The sequence below is a fragment of the Triticum dicoccoides genome, chromosome 3A, assembly GCF_002162155.2.
Source record: "Triticum dicoccoides isolate Atlit2015 ecotype Zavitan chromosome 3A, WEW_v2.0, whole genome shotgun sequence".
Classification (NCBI taxonomy): Eukaryota; Viridiplantae; Streptophyta; class Magnoliopsida; order Poales; family Poaceae; genus Triticum; species Triticum dicoccoides.
The window spans coordinates 654,942,703-654,964,127 of record NC_041384.1 but is presented as its reverse complement, the minus strand read 5'-3'; the positions used below and the strand labels follow the sequence as shown (position 1 = coordinate 654,964,127).

Genomic DNA, 21,425 nt, shown 5'->3' with positions numbered 1-21,425 from the left:
CCAAGTTTGACCCAGTTGCTACTCGGAGGAGGTTGGTTTCTTTATCTTTTTTGGTCATTCTGCATAATTTTTTTGTCAATTTATTTTGACTAATGTTTTTTTGCCTTTTCACTTCTAATCATGTTTCTTTCTTGGTATTCCTCTTTTCTTATTAGTGAGGCGATTGGTGGTGGCAGAGCGGCCAAGGATGCAAAACTTGACCAACCTACCCACTCACCTACGCGCCTCGACAAGGGAACCTCCACGGCAGGTGTTTCAGACCGTGAAAGAGGTCAAACAACTACTCGGTCGTCACCCCGGTTTGCTTCTTCCAACACAGGAGATCCAGTTGTTCTCATGGACAGAAGGTACATACTGCTTTGCCAATTTCCGTTGCCTCGGCATGACAACTTTAGTCCTTTTTTGTTAATTTCACGGCAACTTTTCATTTCTTTTAAAAAAATTGATTTCCATCAGTGTTTCCTTGCTTTCTTAGTCGCACATGGCTAACTCATCTACACACAATGGCAATAACATCTGGCATATGCATTTTTCCACCACTCCTGCGATACTGGCATGGCAACATTAACATACACCCATGGCAAGAACAATGCCACCTTCATGGCAACTTCAATTTATGTAGGACGTTCCACACCATCGTACATGCATGGCAAGTTTCTCAACCATGGGTGGCAACAACTCTGCCACCCATGCATTCATGTCATGTCAATTTTTCCACAAATCAACGATGTTCTTGCTTTCTTAGTGCGTCATTGCTTTCTTAGTTGCACATGGCAAACTAATCTGCATACTATGGCATCAACATATGCCATATGCATTCCTTCACCATTCCCACAATAATGGCAAGTTCTTTTGCACATTCATTCGCAAGTACGTCACCCATGCACGTCATTAACACCATACAGATGTGTGGCAAGTTCAGTTCACACATACATGGCAAATATCATTGCACATACATGGCAACATCATTGTGCACACATGGAAAATTCAAATTTCATAGGCACTCCACCTCATCGCATATGCAAGCCATGATTTGCATACATGGGTGGTAAGGGAAGTTCCACTGATGTATGGCATGGTACGGCAATATCAGCATAGACACATGGCAAGAACACTGCCGCCCACACGACAACATCATCATCATACAATGTATGGCATTGCTGTCAAACATGCGTTCCAAGACATGTGTCACCCTACATGGCAACACCTTTCACATGTATGATGAACAGTGCCACCCTACATGCCAACACCTTCACACACCCACGACAAGAACAGTGCCACCTATGTGTCAACCTCCTCACACACGCATGACGAACTATTTTTTCTGCCACTTTTTCAACGCCAAACACGCTTGACAACCACCTGCTTACGCCATCAATGGCAGTTTCCTTTTGCATGACTACATTCCTTTTTTATTTTCACTCACAACTTTTGTACACATGCAGGAAAAAGTGTCAAGCAAAGAAGGCTACTGCTTCGGCTAAATCCAAGGTTTTTGCCCCTCCGTATCGAGCGCGCATGCAGCTCCCCGTGTCTGAGAATGCTGCGACTGATAAGGCATCTAACATGGGTGATGCTCCTACTAGCTCGGCTGCACCGGCTACCTTTGTGCCCTCTTCCGCTTCTATTTTGTGCACCAACCGAGGTGCATTTGCAAAAGGGTCTGATGACGAGGCAAATAAATCTTCACACATTGATGCACCAACGGCTCAACCGGTTCCTCACTCCAATCCGTTAGGGGCAAACCTATCTGCCAAAAGGTCTGACTGAGCTCACCCTTCTACTGAAGCTGGCACACCTGTTATTCGAGCAGTTGTTGCGCAAAACACCGTGCCTGTTGTCACGCATCAACCAGATCAGGCGGGCCCTCATGATGCACCCGTCGTCACAAATGTTGTGCTGAAAACAGCACCAAATGTTGCCCCATGGAAATTTGTGCAAACTGTTGTCGGTTCAAGGAAGAGTCCCCAGAAAATTTCAGCTGGAGGAATTGTGCATGAGCAGCACGTGAAAGACGATGGTCCTACGTATGTATCTGCTACAACGTTGTTCCCACCTGTTGTACATAGCAACCCCGCTAATACCGTTCAAACGAAAGGTAATGCTGATGCAAATTTTCAGCAACCGAGTGCTTCTGGAGTGGCCAAAGTCAAACATACACCAAGTTTGAAGCACACGCGTGTCCCATTGGACATGGGTGTCCCTTACACACCAACAATTGAGCATCCTGGGAAAGGATCGGGCAACAAGGTTGTTATCGACATTGCTAACACCACGCCCCACCGTCTCGGGAGACCTAAAGCAGCTGGAGCAGATGACACTGAAATGTTCGTTGATTTGTCTCTGTTGGCAGCATCAGTTGATGTCATTGATAAGCAGAATGTTCCCATTGCGAGGCATCCTCTAGCTTTCACGCCACCACCCTGCAGTCTTGGACTTGACCTAAGCCAACGCAACGAGGCAGTCGACGCTGTTCTTGTCTCTTATGCTTTCCCGGCAGCACCCGTCCCAATGATGGCACAACCCAATGTCGGTGGCAAGAAAGCTATGAAATTTGCTGAGCCCATTGTTGAAAGTAAGATTTTTAGGTTTCTCATTGTTTCGTACCCGCATAAAGTATTATGCATTTTCAACATTTTGTTTTTCCATTTTTTAAAAGAGATGTCGACATCTTTCTTACCACCCCATATGTGCCATTTTTTATTCTGCAAGCATGGCAACTTCCTCATTTCATTTTTACAAAACTTTTTGTATACCAGCAAATGCATACATCAATTTCTGTTTTACATACTTGGCAAGTAATTTGTTCATTTGCTCATTTTTAACTCCATATATCTTATGCTTCTTTTCCCTTTTCTTTTTTTGAAGGATCCACTGATGACATATCGTCACCCTTGCACAAAACAGACTTCAACATGGATGAGGATGTTGATAAGTAGAAAAAATCAGGCAGAAGTTACCTCCAGCTCTGGTGTAGCACAAAGCCCTCCCTTTGAGGACGTGCACAATAGTGCCACCCTAGGTTCCATGCGACAGGCTAGGGTCGTGCAGGCCCCTAATGCTGACGATGTTGATCCTCCAATAAAGGCTACAAAGCAGCAGCAAGCATTTTATGACATCATAAGGTGTTTTGGCAATGCACGGAGCAGTGGCAAAAACATGGATGCCATCAAAGAGTAATTACTTTTCACAAATTTGTCTTTCTTCCAAATTCTTATCATTGCACATTTCATTTTGGAATCCAATAACTCCTGAAAGTTCATAGGGGATGGCAACTTTGGTTCATAGGGGATGGCAATTTTGGTTCATAGGGGATGGAAACTTTCTCCTTCTTTGTTTCTTTGTCGGAAAATTGCCATGTTTCCTTCATCTCACGCAAACTAAACTTGCCATCTAAACCCGTTCGGGCAAACTAAACTTGCCCCACACACGGGCAAATCTTCAATCCTTTCGATGGCAAGTTGAACAATTTTTTCACCAACATTCTATTCCTCCCAAACTATGCCATGACAATTTCTCTAACAATAACATGGCATGTTCTTTTTCTTCTGGCTCTATGCGGCATTTCTTACTGCCAACCATACGACGACTCAATTAAAAAGAAAAATAGTTGTCTACTTTAATGTTCATGTCCGATTCATTACTTTCTTGATTTCTTATTCATTCCAGCTCCTATTTGGACAGAACAAAAATTATCCAAAGCTCTTCGGCATACGTTGACCTAGGTGATCTTGCTAAGTCACTCATGCCCAATGGTAGACTGTCCCGGAATGTTGTTGCTGGTATTGATTTCATAAAAGAAAAAGTTGACATCCACTGCGACAATATTATCATGTCCCCAACCATTACCAGGAGAATCTGGGAGGGAGATTTCTCTCACCGTGAAGTCCGCAAAGCTTTTGCTCAGCATGGTGACTCGAAGCTCACATTGAAGAAATTTGTACGACCCTGCCCCCCTTTTCACATTTTTTACTAGTACTCTGGTATATCGTATGCACTGGTCAATACTTTTTTAAAAAAATTATGCAATGTTCACTTGCATTTACCATGTCTTCATCTTTTTTCAACAACTTGTTTCAACTTACTCATACCCTATTTACTTTTTCTTTTCTTTTCTGAAAATGTGCAGGTGATGTTTACCATGTACCAAGAACTCACTCCCGATTACCCGGTGGACAAATGTGGGCATTACTACACCGTGTGCATCAACCTGAGGATACAACGATTTTATGTCCTTGACTATCTCCGTTGGGGAGATGACGAGACTCTTCGCTCGCATGTAGAGTTCTTCATTGAAAACTTGAAGCAGACCTGGTTGCGTCACTACGAGAGTTGTAAGGTGCAGATCAATGATTTTCCTATTGAGTACGTCAAGACGGGGAAGAAGGGGACAACGTAAGCGTTTCTTTCTTTCTTTTTCACACCAATTTTTTATCCCCTTCTTGCCAATTGTCATTCAGGCTCCTCAGTCCACTAGACTGTAACCGATATGTCTATCCTGATGGTGTACACATTAAATTTCAGAAACTTTGGGTATCTTCTAGCTTTTTTTCCTACTACCTTGGAAGCTGCTATTTTATCTTTTTCTCTGTCGTTCACTTTTGCCATGGCAACTTCATAACGTTCTACAACGGCAACTTTACTGGTTACAACATGGCAACTTCTTGTTGTACTCAAACACGCGCATGCGCGCACACACACACACACACCTGTTTTTTCACCACTTCTACCATGCTTGTGTACACTATTTTTAATTCTATGTTCTCTTCAATTCCACATTGGTGTACCTTCTACATAAAATGTCTTAGCTTTTGTCTGCCATTCACTTTTGCCATGGCAACTTACTCATGATATACAATGGAAACTTTACTGTCTACCACAAGGCAATTCATCTGGTTTTCCTATGGAAACTTCATGTTGTCTACCACACATCTTCCCACACCTCCTACTCAAGTCACCACCCCCATGCATTTTTCCAATCACAATTACATGAAAACTACACTATACATCAGTTTTTTTATTTTTCAGAATGATGAAAAAGATAACGCCTTTTTCTTTAACATTTTGTTCCTTATTGTTCAAATCAGTCGTGACTGTGGCATCTACCTACTCAAGTACCTTGCTAAATGGAAAGGAAGGAAGTTACCAACACTCAACAAGGAAATAGTATAAGAGTTGAGGAAAATCCACCTGTAGAACTGGGTGACAAACGTTGACTTCAACAAGTGGGATGGCGCAAAGATTGGGTCGAGGGCGCTGTCAAAAATGCTATGAAGAGATACCGCTGAATACGTCATGAACCAAGCTTTTCCGCTTTTTTTTAGTACTTACATTTTGTTTGTTCGGATGACTGTAAGGTACTTCTACCTAAATCACCCCGACTTTTACGCTTTTTTCCGTACCTTTACGTGTGTGTCTTCTATAGCGACTTTATGGTGCGTGTCAAGACCCTAACATATTTGTAGTTTCCAACATACAAACTTTTTAATGTCAAATGTTGTCACTCTTTTTGCTCGTTAAACCGTAACGCATTTTCTACTATCCCAACCCCCTGGTGCAGCCCTCCTTTGTTTGTTACCTTTCCACATATATTCTGTTTGAACAACCTTCTTTCAATTTTTACCATTTCCTGAAGTTTGTATTTTTTTCAAACAATATACATTTTCATGCAAAATAGTGGCAACTTTTTCGAAACCACATGTGCAACAATTCTACATGAATCCGACAACTCCCGAACGTTTGGATTTTGAGCATTTCGTATCGAACTTTTGTACATGTTAACTTTAGTACGTAGGGGTTGGCAACTTCAGTTCATAGGGGATGGCAACTTCAGTTAATAGGGGATGGAAACTTCAGTTCACATGGGTTGGCAACTTCTTTCCTTTTTTTGTTTTTTCTATCACAAAATTGCCATAAAACAACATACAATTTCTCATGCAAGACGGTGGCAACTTTCTTAAAACCATGTTCAATAATTCCAACTAATGTCTAATATTCTAAACAAAAAGCAACACCATGAACTGGTCATTCCACATCCAATGTTTGTTACATATTAAAATGTTTTTCCCATACAAAAAGAAACACTCTGCCGCTTGCGTGTTGTCAAGCTAGTTTTGTGTCACATACTGGCAATATTCAGTTTTATAGGCATGGCAAGTTTATCATTTCTCCATCACAGAATTCATCTTAGTGCGCACCATCATTCAAATTCCCCATGATTCACATTGTTTCGCATGCACATCCTTGCACACTAATCTTTCCGAAACTGATTACTTCGTACCCTTCTTGTGCTTGCCTTAGATCTCAAGCGCTGCCTTGAACCTAATCTGCTTCGGTCGCCCTTTTGTGAGTGTCCTGGGAGGGTTCTGGACGTGTGTGTACATGTTTGATGCGCCAGAGCCCACCTCGAAGTTATCAGTTGGCGGCCCTGTTGATGTAGTTGTAGCAGTTTTGGACTTTTTTGGGAATCGATGTAGAGCTTCCTCGGCCATCCTCTTCTTGATTGACTCTAGTTCCCTCTCTAATGCTTTTGTGTGCCTTTCTACGGCCCTGCTCATTTCTTCATGCTTGCATGCATCATCTGCTATGTGGGCAAATCTTCTTGTCATTACCATATGCCTCACTGTGTCCATACTTGTGTTGGGACCATCTTCATGCACCGCGATCACTTCCTTGGCGCCATGGGGGCAAAGTGCTTCATCAGCATTCCAAGTCCAGCGCTCCAGTATGTACCTAGCTGGCACCTTCTTCACAGCACTGAAGTCCATGACCCTTAGTATGTGGCAGCAGAGCATCCCGTCTCTTTCAAACTTGCAACATTGACAGTAGTACACACCATTTGATATGTCTGTTGTCACCATGTAGTTTCTTCCCTTGTCCGGGTCCTCATTTTTTGAGTCGAACAGGTCTCACAGCGTACAAACTTTATAATTGTACTCATCAATTCTAAGCATAGTGTACCCGCTGCACAGCCTTAGCTCATGCTGAAACCTACAAGGAAATACCTTTAGTTAGCTACTACTACATGGCAATTTTCAGTAGTATATACATGACAACATTTTATTCTTTCGCAAATGCACGGCATTTTTTTAGTCCACATGACTGGTAAGATCATTGATTTATGCATGGCAAGTTCATTTACCTTATGCCTGGCAAGTTCATTGCCACGTGCATGGCAACTTCAATGCGCTCACATGGCAAGTTCACTCTGACTCATGCAAGCCATCTTTTCCAACTCATTTTTCATGGCAACATCAGTGTCACATGCATGGCAAGTTCATTCTGCATTTGCATTACATTTCTCCATAGATTAGCAGCTTGCGACATCGGTAGTCACTATTTGGCAAAAAAACATGTTGGCACGTGCACGACAACCACATTATCATATGCATGGCAAAATTCGTGTGTCAACCGTTTTTTGAATTTTTCAGAATGATGCATTCATTTTCCAAGGGAAGTACAAATTGAATGGCAAGGCCACTTAGCACATGCATGCCAATGTTAATTTTCTGTTTGTATGCATGGTAAGAATATTCTACATGCTTACCTATATCAGTGATTTCACGTACGCTTTACAAGAGAGACACTAACCTGTAGAAAATTTGCCGTGTGTATGTTCTCATCATTTGTCTCTACCATGGATTGCATGAGTATAGTTGGGGGTCTTTGAGTGTTGTGTTATCTAACTATTGTAGCTCCGCTCCTAGAATTTTTTATTGTATTGCGCTATACTGCTGGACAAATCTGAGAATTGAATTGCTAGGGTTCACATACCTTCTTATAACAGCGTTAAATCCCTCACTGCGTTGTGTAGTCTGCAGGAAGGGGTAGAAACACTGCATAAAATAAGCTAGCACCCAGAATATTCTCCTATTCCAAAGATTTTGTAGTGTATCATTGTCTTGGACTTGGTACTTTTCTATCATTGCCTTCCAACTCGTTTCGAATTCTTCTGGGGTTAAGGTGTGGTCCACACATAATTCAAATGCTTTGTGGAGTTCCGTCCTGTCAGCAAAGAAGGGCCTAATGTCTCTTCTGCCCTTTTTATGACATGCCACCTATAGTGTCTGTGTATGGTTGTTGAGAACACTTCCTCAATGTCTCCACGCATCCCGAAATCCTGGTCCGTCATCATGTTCATTGGCGCGAGGCCGCCCATGCATTTCAGAAATGTTTTGAACAGCCAAACATAGCTGCCCGTATCCTCGTTGCGAACAAAACCGCATCCGAACTGCAGTGACTGGTTGTGGTTGTTTATGCCAATGAACGAACAACATGGCATCTTGTACATGTTTGTTAGATACGTTGCATCGAACGACACACATTCGCAAAAGTGCTTGTAAGCCCTGCGTGCTGCACCATCTATCAAGTACATGTTCACAACGCGGTCCTCATCATCCAGTTTTATTATGTAGAAGAAGTCAGGATCGTCTTTCTCCCTCTGCATGAAGTATGCAATTGTGTTGTCCATGTCTGATAGTTGACTTTCCCTGCGATACTTTGCTACCAGGTTTACCACATGTGAAGGCATGTATGGCAGGCTGCTTAGCTTGCCGCTTTTGCTATGAATCATTGAGAGGATGTGCACCATTCTCCCAGGCTGGAGGTTGCAGTCATGCAGCAAGTTCACGAACTGTTCCTCTTGCGGGGTGAACCCATGGTGAGCGCTCAGAAACTTCACAAGGCCAAATGTCTTTATCATGTCATGGTTGTGGTGTCCAACATATTTTGTTACCACCCACCAAGCCCCTTCCACGTTCAGCTTCATTCGGACAGGCCAGTTTGTTCTCACCATAACATCTCGTCTGCGTTTCGGGACTGCTGGACCATCACCTTCCTTTTTTGGTTTGTTCCTCCTAGACTTGTGACACCTCATCCCTGCCCGGTTGTACTCTCCAGTTTTCTTAAGCGTTCTTCGATGATCTGTGTATATAGCAAAACCGTTGTATTTTGCATAATGCTGATAGTACTCCCTTGCATCTTCAAATGTAGCAAATTTCATCCGCTCGTACGGTGCTACTGGCGGCGCCATTGCGGACTACATCTCGTCCTCAAGCTGCTCTTGTTGATCTTCACCATCAGGTTCGTCCCGTATCTCTATATCCGAGTTTCCATCATCAGATCCTTGGTTGCTTACTTCCGTCTCAACAGTGTCATATCCAGTCGCACTTGACGTGCCTACCATGCTGGTAACAACCGGTCCTGTTTGCTTGACTGATAGGTCTGTTGTCTGTGTAAATGTGAAGTAGTCATGGCAGTCGCTGCCCCTTGGTGTGAAGTACCAGTCCCTGCAATTTGCAAGTATGTAATTCACATTTGTGTCAAACATTTTTTTTCAGTACACGTGGCAACTTGTAGTATTGACGAAATGGTAGTCGTTCCACTGATGCATCATTTTTTTGCTGCAACACCGGTTGTGTTTTCTCAATTTCATTTGGCAATTTCAAATGTTCAAACATGACAACTTACATGATATTTTTGACACTCCAATTTCATTGACACGGTTCTGACAACCTTTGTTTCACACACACATGGCAAGTTTCTCTCCACACACCCCTCCCACACGCACACCCCATTTTTGTGTTTCCCTTACTTTTTTAACTCCAAATGCGGTTATTCATGTGATCGACGATGCAACAACCTCACTAAAACCCCATAACATGGCAATTTTTATCGACCTTCGTTAATGGCGACTTTTATATACATGTGGTTGTGATACGTCTCCAACGTATCTATAATTTATGAAGTATTCATGCTATTATATTATCAACCTTGGATGTTTTATATGCATTTATATGCTATTTTATATGGTTTTGGGGGCTAACCTATTAACCTAGAGCCCAGTGCCAGTTTCTGTTTTTTCCTTGTTTTTGAGTTTTATAGAAAAGGAATATCAAACGGAATCCAATTGACGTGCCAATTTTTGATGATTTTTTATGGACCAAAAGAAGACCCCGGAGTAAAAGAGTTGGGCCAGAAGTGTCCTGGGCTGTCCACGAGGGTGGGGGGCGCGCCCACCCCCTGGGCATGGGCCCCTGGCTCATGGACGCCTCGGGCACCTCCTTGACGTGAGACCGGCGCCAAAAATTCCTATAAATGCAGAAACCTCGGAAAATTAACCTAGATCGGGAGTTCCTCCGCCAGAAGCCTCCGTAGCCACCGAAAACCAATCTAGGACCTCTCTGGCACCCTGCCGGAGGGGGCCATCATCACCGGAGGGCATGGAGGAGGATCCCGGAGGGGCCATCATCACCATGAAGGCCAAGGACCAGAGGGAGAACCTCTCCCCATCTATGGGGAGGCCATGGAGGAGGAAGCACAAGGGGGAGAACCTCTCCTCCTCTCTCTCGGTGGCACCGGAGTGCCATCGGGAGGGGAATCATCGCCGCGGTGATCGTCTTCATCAACATCACCATCATCATCATCACCCTCATCTCTTTTACGCGGTCCACTCTCCCGCACCCCGTTGTAATCCCTACTTGAACATGGTGATTTATGCCACATATTATCATCCAATGATGTGTTGCCATCCTATGATGTTTTGGGTAGTTATCCTTTGTCTTTGGGTTGATTTATGGTCTAGATTGGTATGAGTTGTATGTTTTACTTTGGTGTTGTCCTATGGTGCCCTCCGTGTCGCGCAAGCGTGAGGGGTTCCCGCTGTAGGGTGTTGCAATACGTTTATGATTCGCTTATAGTGGGTTGCGTGAATGACTGAAACACAAACCCGAGTAAGGGGGTTGTCGCATATGGGATAAAGAGGACTTGATGCTTTAATGCTATTGTTGGGTTTTAACTTAATGATATTTAGTAGTTGCGGATGCTTGCTAGAGTTCCAATCATAAGTGCATATGATCCAAGTAGATAAAGTATGTTAGCTTATGCATCTCCCTCATATGAAACTGCAATAGTGATTACCGGTCTAGTTAACAATTGCCTAGGACAATTCCGCACACCGATCCACCATTATTCCACACTCGCTATTTATAATATTTAGTAATATATTCTAACTTCATGATAACAGCACCTACTTTTATATTTTAGCTCTCCGATATCATACAAAGTTATCCTCTTCATACCCACAACATAGTTTTATTTCTCGTTGCTAGTTGGAAGCAAACTTTTGGTGTACGTAGAGTCGTATCAGTGGAAGATAGGGCTTGAGAGAATATTGATCTTACCTTTAGCTCCTTGTGGGTTCGACACTCCATACTTATCACTTCCACCTTTGGAAATTGCTACGATGATTCCTTGCACTTGGGGATTATCAAGCTGTTTTCTAGCACCGTTGCCGAGGAGCAATAGCATGGGGTTGATATTCTTGTGTGTGCTTGTTTGCTTTCTTCACTAAGTAGATTTTGTTTTTCCTTTTTTTTATGTTTAGTCGTGGGTGAAACATACAAAAAATTTATTACTTGCCTCTCATGCCTAAAAAGTTTTTCAAAAAGAGAAGTGATTGGAAAGTTATGCATTGAAGAAGGGAGGGTCGACCTTGAGCACTTGTGTTCATGCTCACGGAAACAATGTAGAATTTTTCATGGAAGTTTCTCTGTAAATAATTATCCCCTTGTATATATCCATTGTATTATAAAAATAATGTGCCAAGCTTTGGTTTTAGGATGATTAGATTGCTTGTTTACTATGTGCAGAACAAAAACAGAAACTTTGGCTGTAGCGCGTGATTTTACATTTTTTACTGGAAAGTCAAATGGGTCTGAAACATTTTGCACATTACTTATGTATAAATTTCTCAAATTTTCAAATTTATTTCATAATTATTGGAGTCACAGAAGTTTACTTAACTTCCAAATTACTACAGATTGTCCTGTTTTAGACATGTTTTGTTTTCTATGTGTTGTTTGCTTATTTTGATGAATCTATGAGTAGTATCGGAGGGAATGAACCATGGATGAGTTTGAATACAGTAGATATTACACCAATATGAATTTAGAATGAGTTCACAATAGTACCTAAAGGTAGTGATTTGCTTTATTATACTAACGGATCTCACAAAGTTTTTGTTAAAGTTTTGTGTGGATGAAGTGTTCGAAGATCGAGGAGCTATCAATATGAGAAGAATAAAGAGAGGCAAGAGCTCAATCTTGGGGATGCCCAGGGAACCCCAAGTAAATATTCTAAGGATACTCAATCATCTAAGCTTGGGGATGCCCCGGTTGGCATCCCATCTTTCTTCTTCAACAATTATTGGTACACCTCGGTTTTTGTTTTGTTCACATGATTTGTGTCCTTTGTGTTTTTATTTTTCTTTAAGAACCATGCTAGTATGAGATGTCCCTTCATCAATTTATAGAATACTTCATGTGCTTCACTTATATCTTTTAAGTATGATCTTATAGAATTTCTCTTTGTGCTTCACTTAAATCTTTTGAGTATGGTTTTGTAGAATGCTTCGTGTGCTTCACTTATACATTTTGAGCTTGGACATTGGTTAGTTTATATTAATTGTAGAATGCTCCATGAACTTCACTTATATCTTTTGGAGTATGAGTAATACTATCATCTAAAGCGGGTTTGGAAGAGTGTCAACTCTAGGAACCAGTGATCCCGGTATTCCGAATGAGAAGAATTTTGCTTATGTGAAGAGTAGAAAATGTCTATGCTTGTAGCTCATGAAAAGAATGCTTTATGTGATGGTTATTTTGTTGAATTAATTCATGGTGCTACTTAAAATTATTATGATGGAGGAATATATGCTTGTAGGAGTTGCAATAATATGAAGTTTCCTCTCTATGTGCTTAAAGGTTTGAAGTTATCCTTGTTTTTCCTTCCTATGCTAGTTGATTCTTGTTCCCATAAGTTGTGTACTCACAAAATCCCTAGGCATAGGACGTGGGTTAGGTTTAAATTTTTTAGTCATATTCTTCAAGATGCTCTCTTTATGTTTAAATTCTTATCTTTTATGTGAGCATCATTGAAATCATCATGCCTAGCTAAAAGGCATTAAAGAAAAGCGCTTGTTGGGAGACAACCCAATATTTAACCTTAATGTTTTTGTGTGTTCTCATGATTAAGCTACTGTATTAATCATGTTTTATAGCTTTTGTTTCAATAAAGTGCCAAGTAAGACCTTTGGGAAGACTTGGGTGAAAGTTAATGTGATCTTGCTGTAAAAAAACAGAAACTTTGCGCTCACGAGATTTGCTGCCATTTTTTATTGGAGAGTGTGATTAGGTTGATTATTTTTGAAGAAGATTAATAGACAAATTCATCACGTCCACCAATTTATTTCATAACTTTTTAGTAGCATAGGTATTGTTAGTGTTCAGATCATTACAGACTGTTCTGTTTCTCACAGATTCTGTTTTCATTGCATAGTTTGCTTGTTTTCTAGTTTCTATGACTTATATTTCTCAATATAAATTGTAGAAATGATATGGTACAGTAGGCATTGTGTGAGAACAATTATGATCTTTGTCTTTGACAGTACCAAGGTGAATGGTTTACTCTTTATCATACTAACCTATCTCACGAAGTTCCGTTAAGTTTTGTGTGATTGAAGTTTTCAAGCTTTGGGTGAGATATCGATATGAGGAGAATAAGGAGTGGAAAGAACCTAAGCTTGGGGATGCCCAAGGCACCCCAAGGTAATATTCAAGGAAGACTCAAGCACCTAAGCTTGGGGATGCCCCGGAAGGCATCCCCTCTTTCGTCTTCAAAACTATCGGTATACCTTACTCAGAGCTATATTTTTATTCGTCACATGATATGTGTTTTGCTTGGAGCGTATTTTCAATTTTACTTGCCATTTGAATAAAATCGTTGGATCTGAAATATTAAATGAAAAATAATCCTCCCATGGCTAGTTAATTATTTGACTACTCAGTGTCCTTCACTATTATCTTTTGGAGTAGTTTGTCAGTTACTCACGTGCTTCACGTATATCCTATGAGTAAATGGTTGAATAATTGAACATCATAAATCTGAATTTATATATGTTTCATATGCTTATACCATGGGGAGTAATGACTTCACATAGAATAAGTATAGGCAGTAAACTTATTGAAAGTTAGCAAACGTAGAATTGGTCACTTGAACAATTCATGAAAGAATATTGAAGGAAGAGAGATTTCACATATAAATATAATATCTTGGACATCTTTTGTAATTGTGAGCACTCATTAAAATGTGACATGCTAAAAGGTTGATGTCGGACAAGGAAGACAATGTAATGGGTTATGTTTTCTTATATCCGAAATAAAGTATATTGTCTTGGATCATCCAACATGTTGAGCTTGCTTTTCACCCTCATGCTAGCCAAATTCTTTGCATCAAGTAGAGATACTACTTGTGCTTCCAAACATTCCTTAAACTAGTTTTGCCATGAGAGTTGATACGTCTCCGTCGTATCTACTTTTCCAAACACTTTTGCCCTTGTTTTGGACTCTAACTTGCATGATTTGAATGGAACTAACCCGGACTGATGCTGTTTTCAGCAGAATTACCATGGTGTTATTTATGTGCAGAAACAAACATTCTCGGAATGACCTGAAACTTCACGGAGCAACTTTTTGGAAAATATAAAAAATACCTGCAAAAGATGAAGGCCAGGGGGCCCACCACCTGTCCATGAGGGTGGGGGCGCGCCTGCCCCCCTAGGGCGCGCCCCCCTACCTTGTGGGCCCCCTGGAGCTCCTCCGACTCCAACTCCAACTCTATATATTGTGTTTCCGGGAGAAAAAGATCAAAGAGAAGAATTCATCGCATTTTACGATACGGAGCCGCCGCCAAGCCCTCCATTCGGGGCTCTGGAGAGGGGAATCCGTCGCCATCGTCATCATCAACCATCCTCCATCACCAATTTCATGATGCTCACCGCCGTGCGTGAGTAATTCCATCGTAGGCTTGCTGGATGGTGATGGGTTGGATGGGATCTATCATATAATCGAGTTAGTTTAGTTAGGGTTTGATCCCTAGTATCCACTATGTTCTGAGATTGATGTTGCTATGACTTTGCTATGCTTAATGCTGGTCACTAGGGCCCAAGTGCCTTGATTTCAGATCTGAACCTATTATGTTTTCATCAATATATGAGAGTTCTTGATCCTATCTTGCAAGTCTATAGTCACCTATTATGTGTTATGATCCGTTAACCCCGAAGTGACAATAATCGGGATACTTACCGATGATGACCGTAGTTTGAGGAGTTCATGTATTCACTATGTGTTAATGCTTTGTTCCGGTACTCTATTAAAAGGAGGCCTTAATATCCCTTAGTTTCCGTAAGGACCCCGCTACCACGGGAGGGTAGGACAAAAGATGTCATGCAAGTTCTTTTCCATAAGCACGTATGACTATATTCGGAATATATGCCTACATTACATTGATGAATTGGAGCTAGTTCTGTGTCACCCTAGGTTATGACTGTTACATGATGAACCGCATCCGGCATAATTCTCCATCACCGATCCATTGCCTACGAGCTTTCCATATATTGTTCTTCGCTTATTTACTTTCCCGTTTCTATTGCTATCATCACTCCAAAATACCAAAAACATTACTTTTACTACTGTTACCTTTTGCTACCGTTACCACTACTATCATATTATTTTGCTACTAAATACTTTGTTGCAGATACTAAGTTTCCAGGTGTGGTTGAATTGACAACTCAGCTGCTAATACTTGAGAGTATTCTTTGGCTCCCCTTGTGTCGAATCAATAAATTTGAGTTGAATACTTTACCCTCGAAAACTGTTGCGATCCTCTATACTTATGGGTTATCAAGAGTCCACCATACCTACCTATGGATTGAGTAAGATCCTTCAAGTAAGTTGTCATCGGTGCATGCAATAAAAATTGCCTTCTAAATATGTATGATCTATTAATGTGGAGAAAATAAGCTTTATACGATCGTGTGATGTGGAAGAAATAAAAGCGATGGACTACATAATAAAGGTCCATATCACAAGTGGCAATATAAAGTGACATTCTATTTGCATTAAGATTTTGTGCATCCAACCATAAAAGCGCATGACAACCTCTGCTTCCCTCTACGAAGGGCCTATCTTTTACTTTTATCTTCTACCATTATGCAAGAGTCATGGTGATCTTCACCTTTCCTTTTTACATTTTATCCTTTGGCAAGCACATTGTGTTGGAAAGATCCTGATATATATATATATATATCCAACTGGATGTAAGTTTTCATGAACTATTGTTGTTGACATTACCCTTGAGGTAAAACGTTGGGAGGGAAAACTATAAGGCTCTATCTTTCTCTGTGTCTGATTAAAACTTTGAACCAATAAATATCACGTGAGTGTCAGCAATTGTGAAAGACTAAATGATAGTTGAGTATGTGGAGTTTGCTAAATCAAAGCTCTGACATAGACCCTTCCTGAAAGAAAGACGAATTGCAATTGTTTGATGACTGAGAATATAGTTTGTTAGTTTCAAGAGAGTTTATGATCTATACTTTAACATGTGAATAGCTTGTTACTTGATCATGAAAAGTTTTATGAAAATGAGCTACTGTTATGATATATAATGATGCTAGAAAAAGTGATTGGAACTATCATTGATGAAACTTATGCACTTGATAGCATTCACACTTCATAAATTATTTCTTTTATCATTTACCTACTCGAGGACGAGCAGGAATTAAGCTTGGGGATGCTGATACGTCTCCAACGTATCTATAATTTATGAAGTATTCATGCTATTATATTATAAACCTTGGATGTTTTATATGCATTTATATGCTATTTTATATGGTTTTGGGGACTAACCTATTAACCTAGAGCCCAGTGCCAGTTTCTGTTTTTCCTTGTTTTTGAGTTCTACAGAAAAGGAATATCAAACGGAGTCCAATTGACGTGCCAATTTTTGACGATATTTTATGGACCAAAAGAAGACCACGGAGTAAAAGAGTTGGGCCAGAAGAGTCCCGGGCTGTCCACGAGGGTGGGGGGCACGGCCACCCCCCTAGGCATGGGCCCCTGCCTAATGGACGCCTCGGGCACCTCCCTGACGTGGGACCGACGCCAAAAATTCCTATAAATACAGAAACCTCAGAAAATTAGCCTAGATCGGGAGTTCCGCTGCGAGAAGCCTCCGTAGCCACCGAAAAGCAATCTAGGCCCTCTCTGGCACCCTGCCGGAGGGGGCCATCATCACCGGAGGGCATGGAGGAGGATATCGGTGGGGCCATCATCACCATGAAGGCCAAGGACCAGGGGGAGAACCTCTCCCCATCTAGGGGGAGGCCATGGAGGAGGAAGCACAAGGGGGAGAACCTCTCCTCCTCTCTCTCGGTGGCGCCGGAGTGCCATCGGGAGGGGAATCATCGCCGCTGTGATTGTCTTCATCAACATCACCATCATCATCATCACCCTCATCTCTTTTATGCGGCCCACTCTCCCGCACCCCGCTGTAATCCCTACTTGAACATGGTGCTTTATGCCACATATTATGATCCAATGATGTGTTGCCATCCTATGATGTTTTGAGTAGTTATCCTTTGTCCTTGGGTTGATTTATGATTTAGATTGGTATGAGTTGTATGTTTTACTTTGGTGCTGTCCTATGGTGCCCTCCGTGTCGCGCAAGTGTGAGGGGTTCCTGTTGTAGGGTGTTGCAATACGTTTATGATTTGCATATAGTGGGTTGCGTGAGTGACAGAAACACAAACCCGAGTAAGGGGGTTGTTGCGTATGGGATAAAGAGGACTTGAGGCTTTAATGCTATGGTTGGGTTTTACCTTAATGATCTTTAGTAGTTACGGATGCTTGCTAGAGTTCCAATCATAAGTGCATATGATCCAAGTAGAGAAAGTATGTTAGCTTATGCCTCTCCCTCATATGAAACTGCAATAGTGATTACCGGTCTTGTTAACGATTGCCTAGGACAATTCCGCACACCGATCCACCATTATTCCAGACTCCCTATTTATAATATTTAGTAATATATTCTAACTTCATGATAATAGCACCTACTTTTATATTTTAGCTCTCCTATATCATACAAAGTTATCCTCTTCATACCCACATCATAGTTTTATTTCTTGTTGCTACTTGGAAGCAAACGTTCGGTGTATGTAGAGTCGTATCAGTGGCAGATAGGGCTTGAGAGAATATTGATCTTACCTTTAGCTCCTTGTGGGTTCGACACTCCATACTTATCACTTCCACATTTGGAAATTGCTACGATGATTCCTTGCACTTGGGGATTATTAGGTTGTCATTTCCAATTCTGTTTTTTTCCAACACACATGGTAAGTTGAACCAGCCATTTTTATACAAATGCCCCCCTCATTTACAAGTGAGTTAAATAATTTCCTTTTCGGACATGGCAAGTTCACACACGCTTGCATGGCAATTTTACAGCACTACCCATTTTTGGACACCGTCAACACTGAAGGCAAGTTTCCCCACATTTTCTCGTTACTTTGAACTTTATACTTATGTACACGACAAGTATTATGTCCAACACATGGCAACTTCTATTAATGCACTTTCATTGTATTCTCTCTTTTATGTGAACTACATTGTAATACAACTTCTAGTTTTTTCCACAAAGATGTCAAGTACATTCACATTACCATAACAAGTTAGTTTTGCTATAGACCCCTCACCTGCGTAAGATGGTGTAGGCGTTGCTGCCACCCATGTCCTCCCTGCGACATCATCTTCTGCTCCTGCATTTTCTTAAAACCATAAGTTTTCTTGCCTGCGAACCTACTTCTTTCGTTCTTACAATATGTATTCTTCTTTAAAATTCCAAGCTCACCACATAGCGCTATTGGGAACTAGTGTTGTTGTATTGGTTGCGTGCTGCCACCAGGCATTCCTTGTTCATTTGTCCCGTACGCCATTGGAAATCTGATTCGCTAGAAATAAAATGCGTTCAAACCACCTCACTTTATTTCTAGCGAATCAGATTCTCGTTCGTACGTAAGGTCTTTTCCAAACTATTTTCTTAGTGTATTTTTTATGCATATCAAGTGCCTTTGTCCATGTATTGCTGCAGGAGTGGCAGCAAAGGTCCATTTGAGTTTAGATCCTCATAATCCTGCACACCCCATGGTGTTAGTTGTAGTGAGCCATAGAACCAGGGGTTCCCTCCATTGTTTTGGTCCATCCTCGTTAGAACTGGCTTTTTTTTGTCCCCCCATCAAATATATGTGAAAAGAAAGCGTTAAACCATTTCTCTTTTCAGTACAACATGGCAATATTAGCACCACACACATGCCAATATCATGGCAGTTTCAATTGTCTACAAGTGCCAGTATTCATCATATCATGGCAATATTAGCATCACACACATGGCAATTTCAGTTGTTCACACATGGCACCATTCAGTAGATAATGGCAATATTAGCATGTGCCAGTATTCACCATATCATGGCAATATTAGCATCACACACTGTAGCGACCTGACCTCAGATGGTCAAGTCTCTATGCTTCAGTGTCATCCCTGGATCGGTAATGCTGACACACACAGTACTCGAAGGATTTATAACAGAGTAGCCATCACACACTATTACATCGAATGTCTCCAAAGAGAACTTATTACAATAATATGGCTTAAGGCCATCTAATGTGATAACAGCGGAAGGCTTGGAAGATAAGGTGAGTCCATCAACTCCAACGACATAGCTGAGCTGCACGGCAAAGACCTAACGAACCTTACTCCTCGTCTGATAAGTCTGCAACATAATACGTTGCAGCCCGAAAACAGGTCAGCACATGGAATATGCTGGCAATATAACACAGTAGAGCAGAAACAGAATAATGTTATCACTACATGCATATATGGCTGGTGGAAAGCTGTATGGTTGTAGTTTTGCGAAAAGCCAATTTTTCCCTACAACAACGGAATAGATTTTAATTTTACTATCATGGTGGTTGAAACATCATTGAGAAGGTATCCCCAACTCAATCCCAATTAAAGTGAATTAACATCACAACAGTATTAATTAAGCATGGTGAGATACATGTGATAACCCAAGTACTAGATACTCAAGAATTGTCCATAATCGGGGACACGGCTAACCATGATTAGACTGTACACTCTGCAGAGGTTTGCGCACTTTTCCCCACAAGACTCGATCGCCTCCGTTGGATTTCTCGCACTACATGGTGTTTGAGAAACGGATGACCGAGACACAGTCTTTCAGAAACGTTAACTCTCTACTCTGGGTAGACCATACGAAACCTACAAACCCCACTACCTGCTGATCTACCTCTTCAAGAGCTTCATGTAACTTACTCAACTATGCTAGAGCCCATAATAGCTTGTGGCTGCACACGGAAGTTTCTAGCATGAATCATCTCAGTTCCCTTTGAGCCTGGGTGGCGGTCCATAGGAAGATCACACGGGTACCCCAGGATTTCCAAAAAAACAGACAACACTGGGTTCCCCAGGTGCCTCAATCCACCCAGTTGTTTGATTAAGTTGCCACCTTAAGTTGAACCATTAATTAACAATCTCACATCTGACATGAATTTCACTCAAACCCAAACCACGTCTACGAGCATAGCATAGCAATAAGCAATATGTAGAACTAACTCCCAAGGGTTTGAATGTAACAAGGCAATAGGTTCTACCTCAGCAACTACTTCCCAACCCACAAGTTAATGACATCCTAATCAGGCAATGTTTGAGGATTGGAACTAATGCATAAAAACTGGGTAATAATGGGATATGATCAAAGTGTTACTTGCCTTGCTGACGATTCGCGAATCCTAGAGACTCGTAGTAACACGCTTCGCACTCCGGGAATTCTATCGCAAGCAAACAATAACATACATAAGTAACAAGCAACGATGCACAAGCAAAACTCAAATAAGAGAGGTTGACCAGAAAGTTCAAATTAAGAACTTCGGTTTGCAAAAAGAATCAAAACAAACAGAGCAATGAAACTCAAACGGCGAAAGAAAGAAGCTTCATTTACTAATCTGAAACTATGTCAAATTTTACAGTAGCAAAAACTTGTTTGAGTTGGTTAAACGGAAAGAGGGTTTCGAGACGAAACTCTAAGCGCTTGAATCGCCTCATTCCGTTAAACGAGAGAAAAGATAAACAGAAACTAAGATCGGATCAGAAATCACGATCAGAAAAATCGCGGAATAAATCCGATAAAAGAAAACTCACGAACAGACTAACGGACGAGCGTTCGTTAGTTGTTTCTAACGAGCGAGGAACCGTTCTTTAAAACGAACGTTCGGACGAATGTCCGCTAACTAGAAGAACCGAGAAAAATCGGCGAATCCAAAAAAAACGGATCTAGGGTTTCTGAAAAAAAGCCGAACGGTTTTTATAAAAAAACCGGCGGCAGGGCACGGTGGCTACCTCCGGCGAGAGGCTCCGGCGGGGCGGGGTGCGGGGCGGCGGCTCGCGGGGCGGTGGGGCTTGGCGGCGGTGGGGGGCGGGGCTTGGCAGCGGCAGCGGCGCTAGGCGGCGGCGGC

General features: G+C 41.6%; 1 protein-coding gene across 1 annotated transcript; it reads left to right on the top strand.

Annotated features, from left to right (window-relative positions):
* Window positions 1–2,987: 2,987 nt before the first annotated feature.
* On the top strand, window positions 2,988–5,172 carry LOC119272776. The gene is made up of 4 exons (XM_037554173.1): window positions 2,988–3,176; window positions 3,685–3,940; window positions 4,130–4,395; window positions 5,088–5,172. Exons 1-4 carry the CDS (start codon window positions 3,028–3,030, stop codon window positions 5,170–5,172), a joined length of 756 nt encoding a protein of 251 aa, XP_037410070.1. The 5' UTR covers window positions 2,988–3,027.
* Window positions 5,173–21,425: the final 16,253 nt, after the last annotated feature.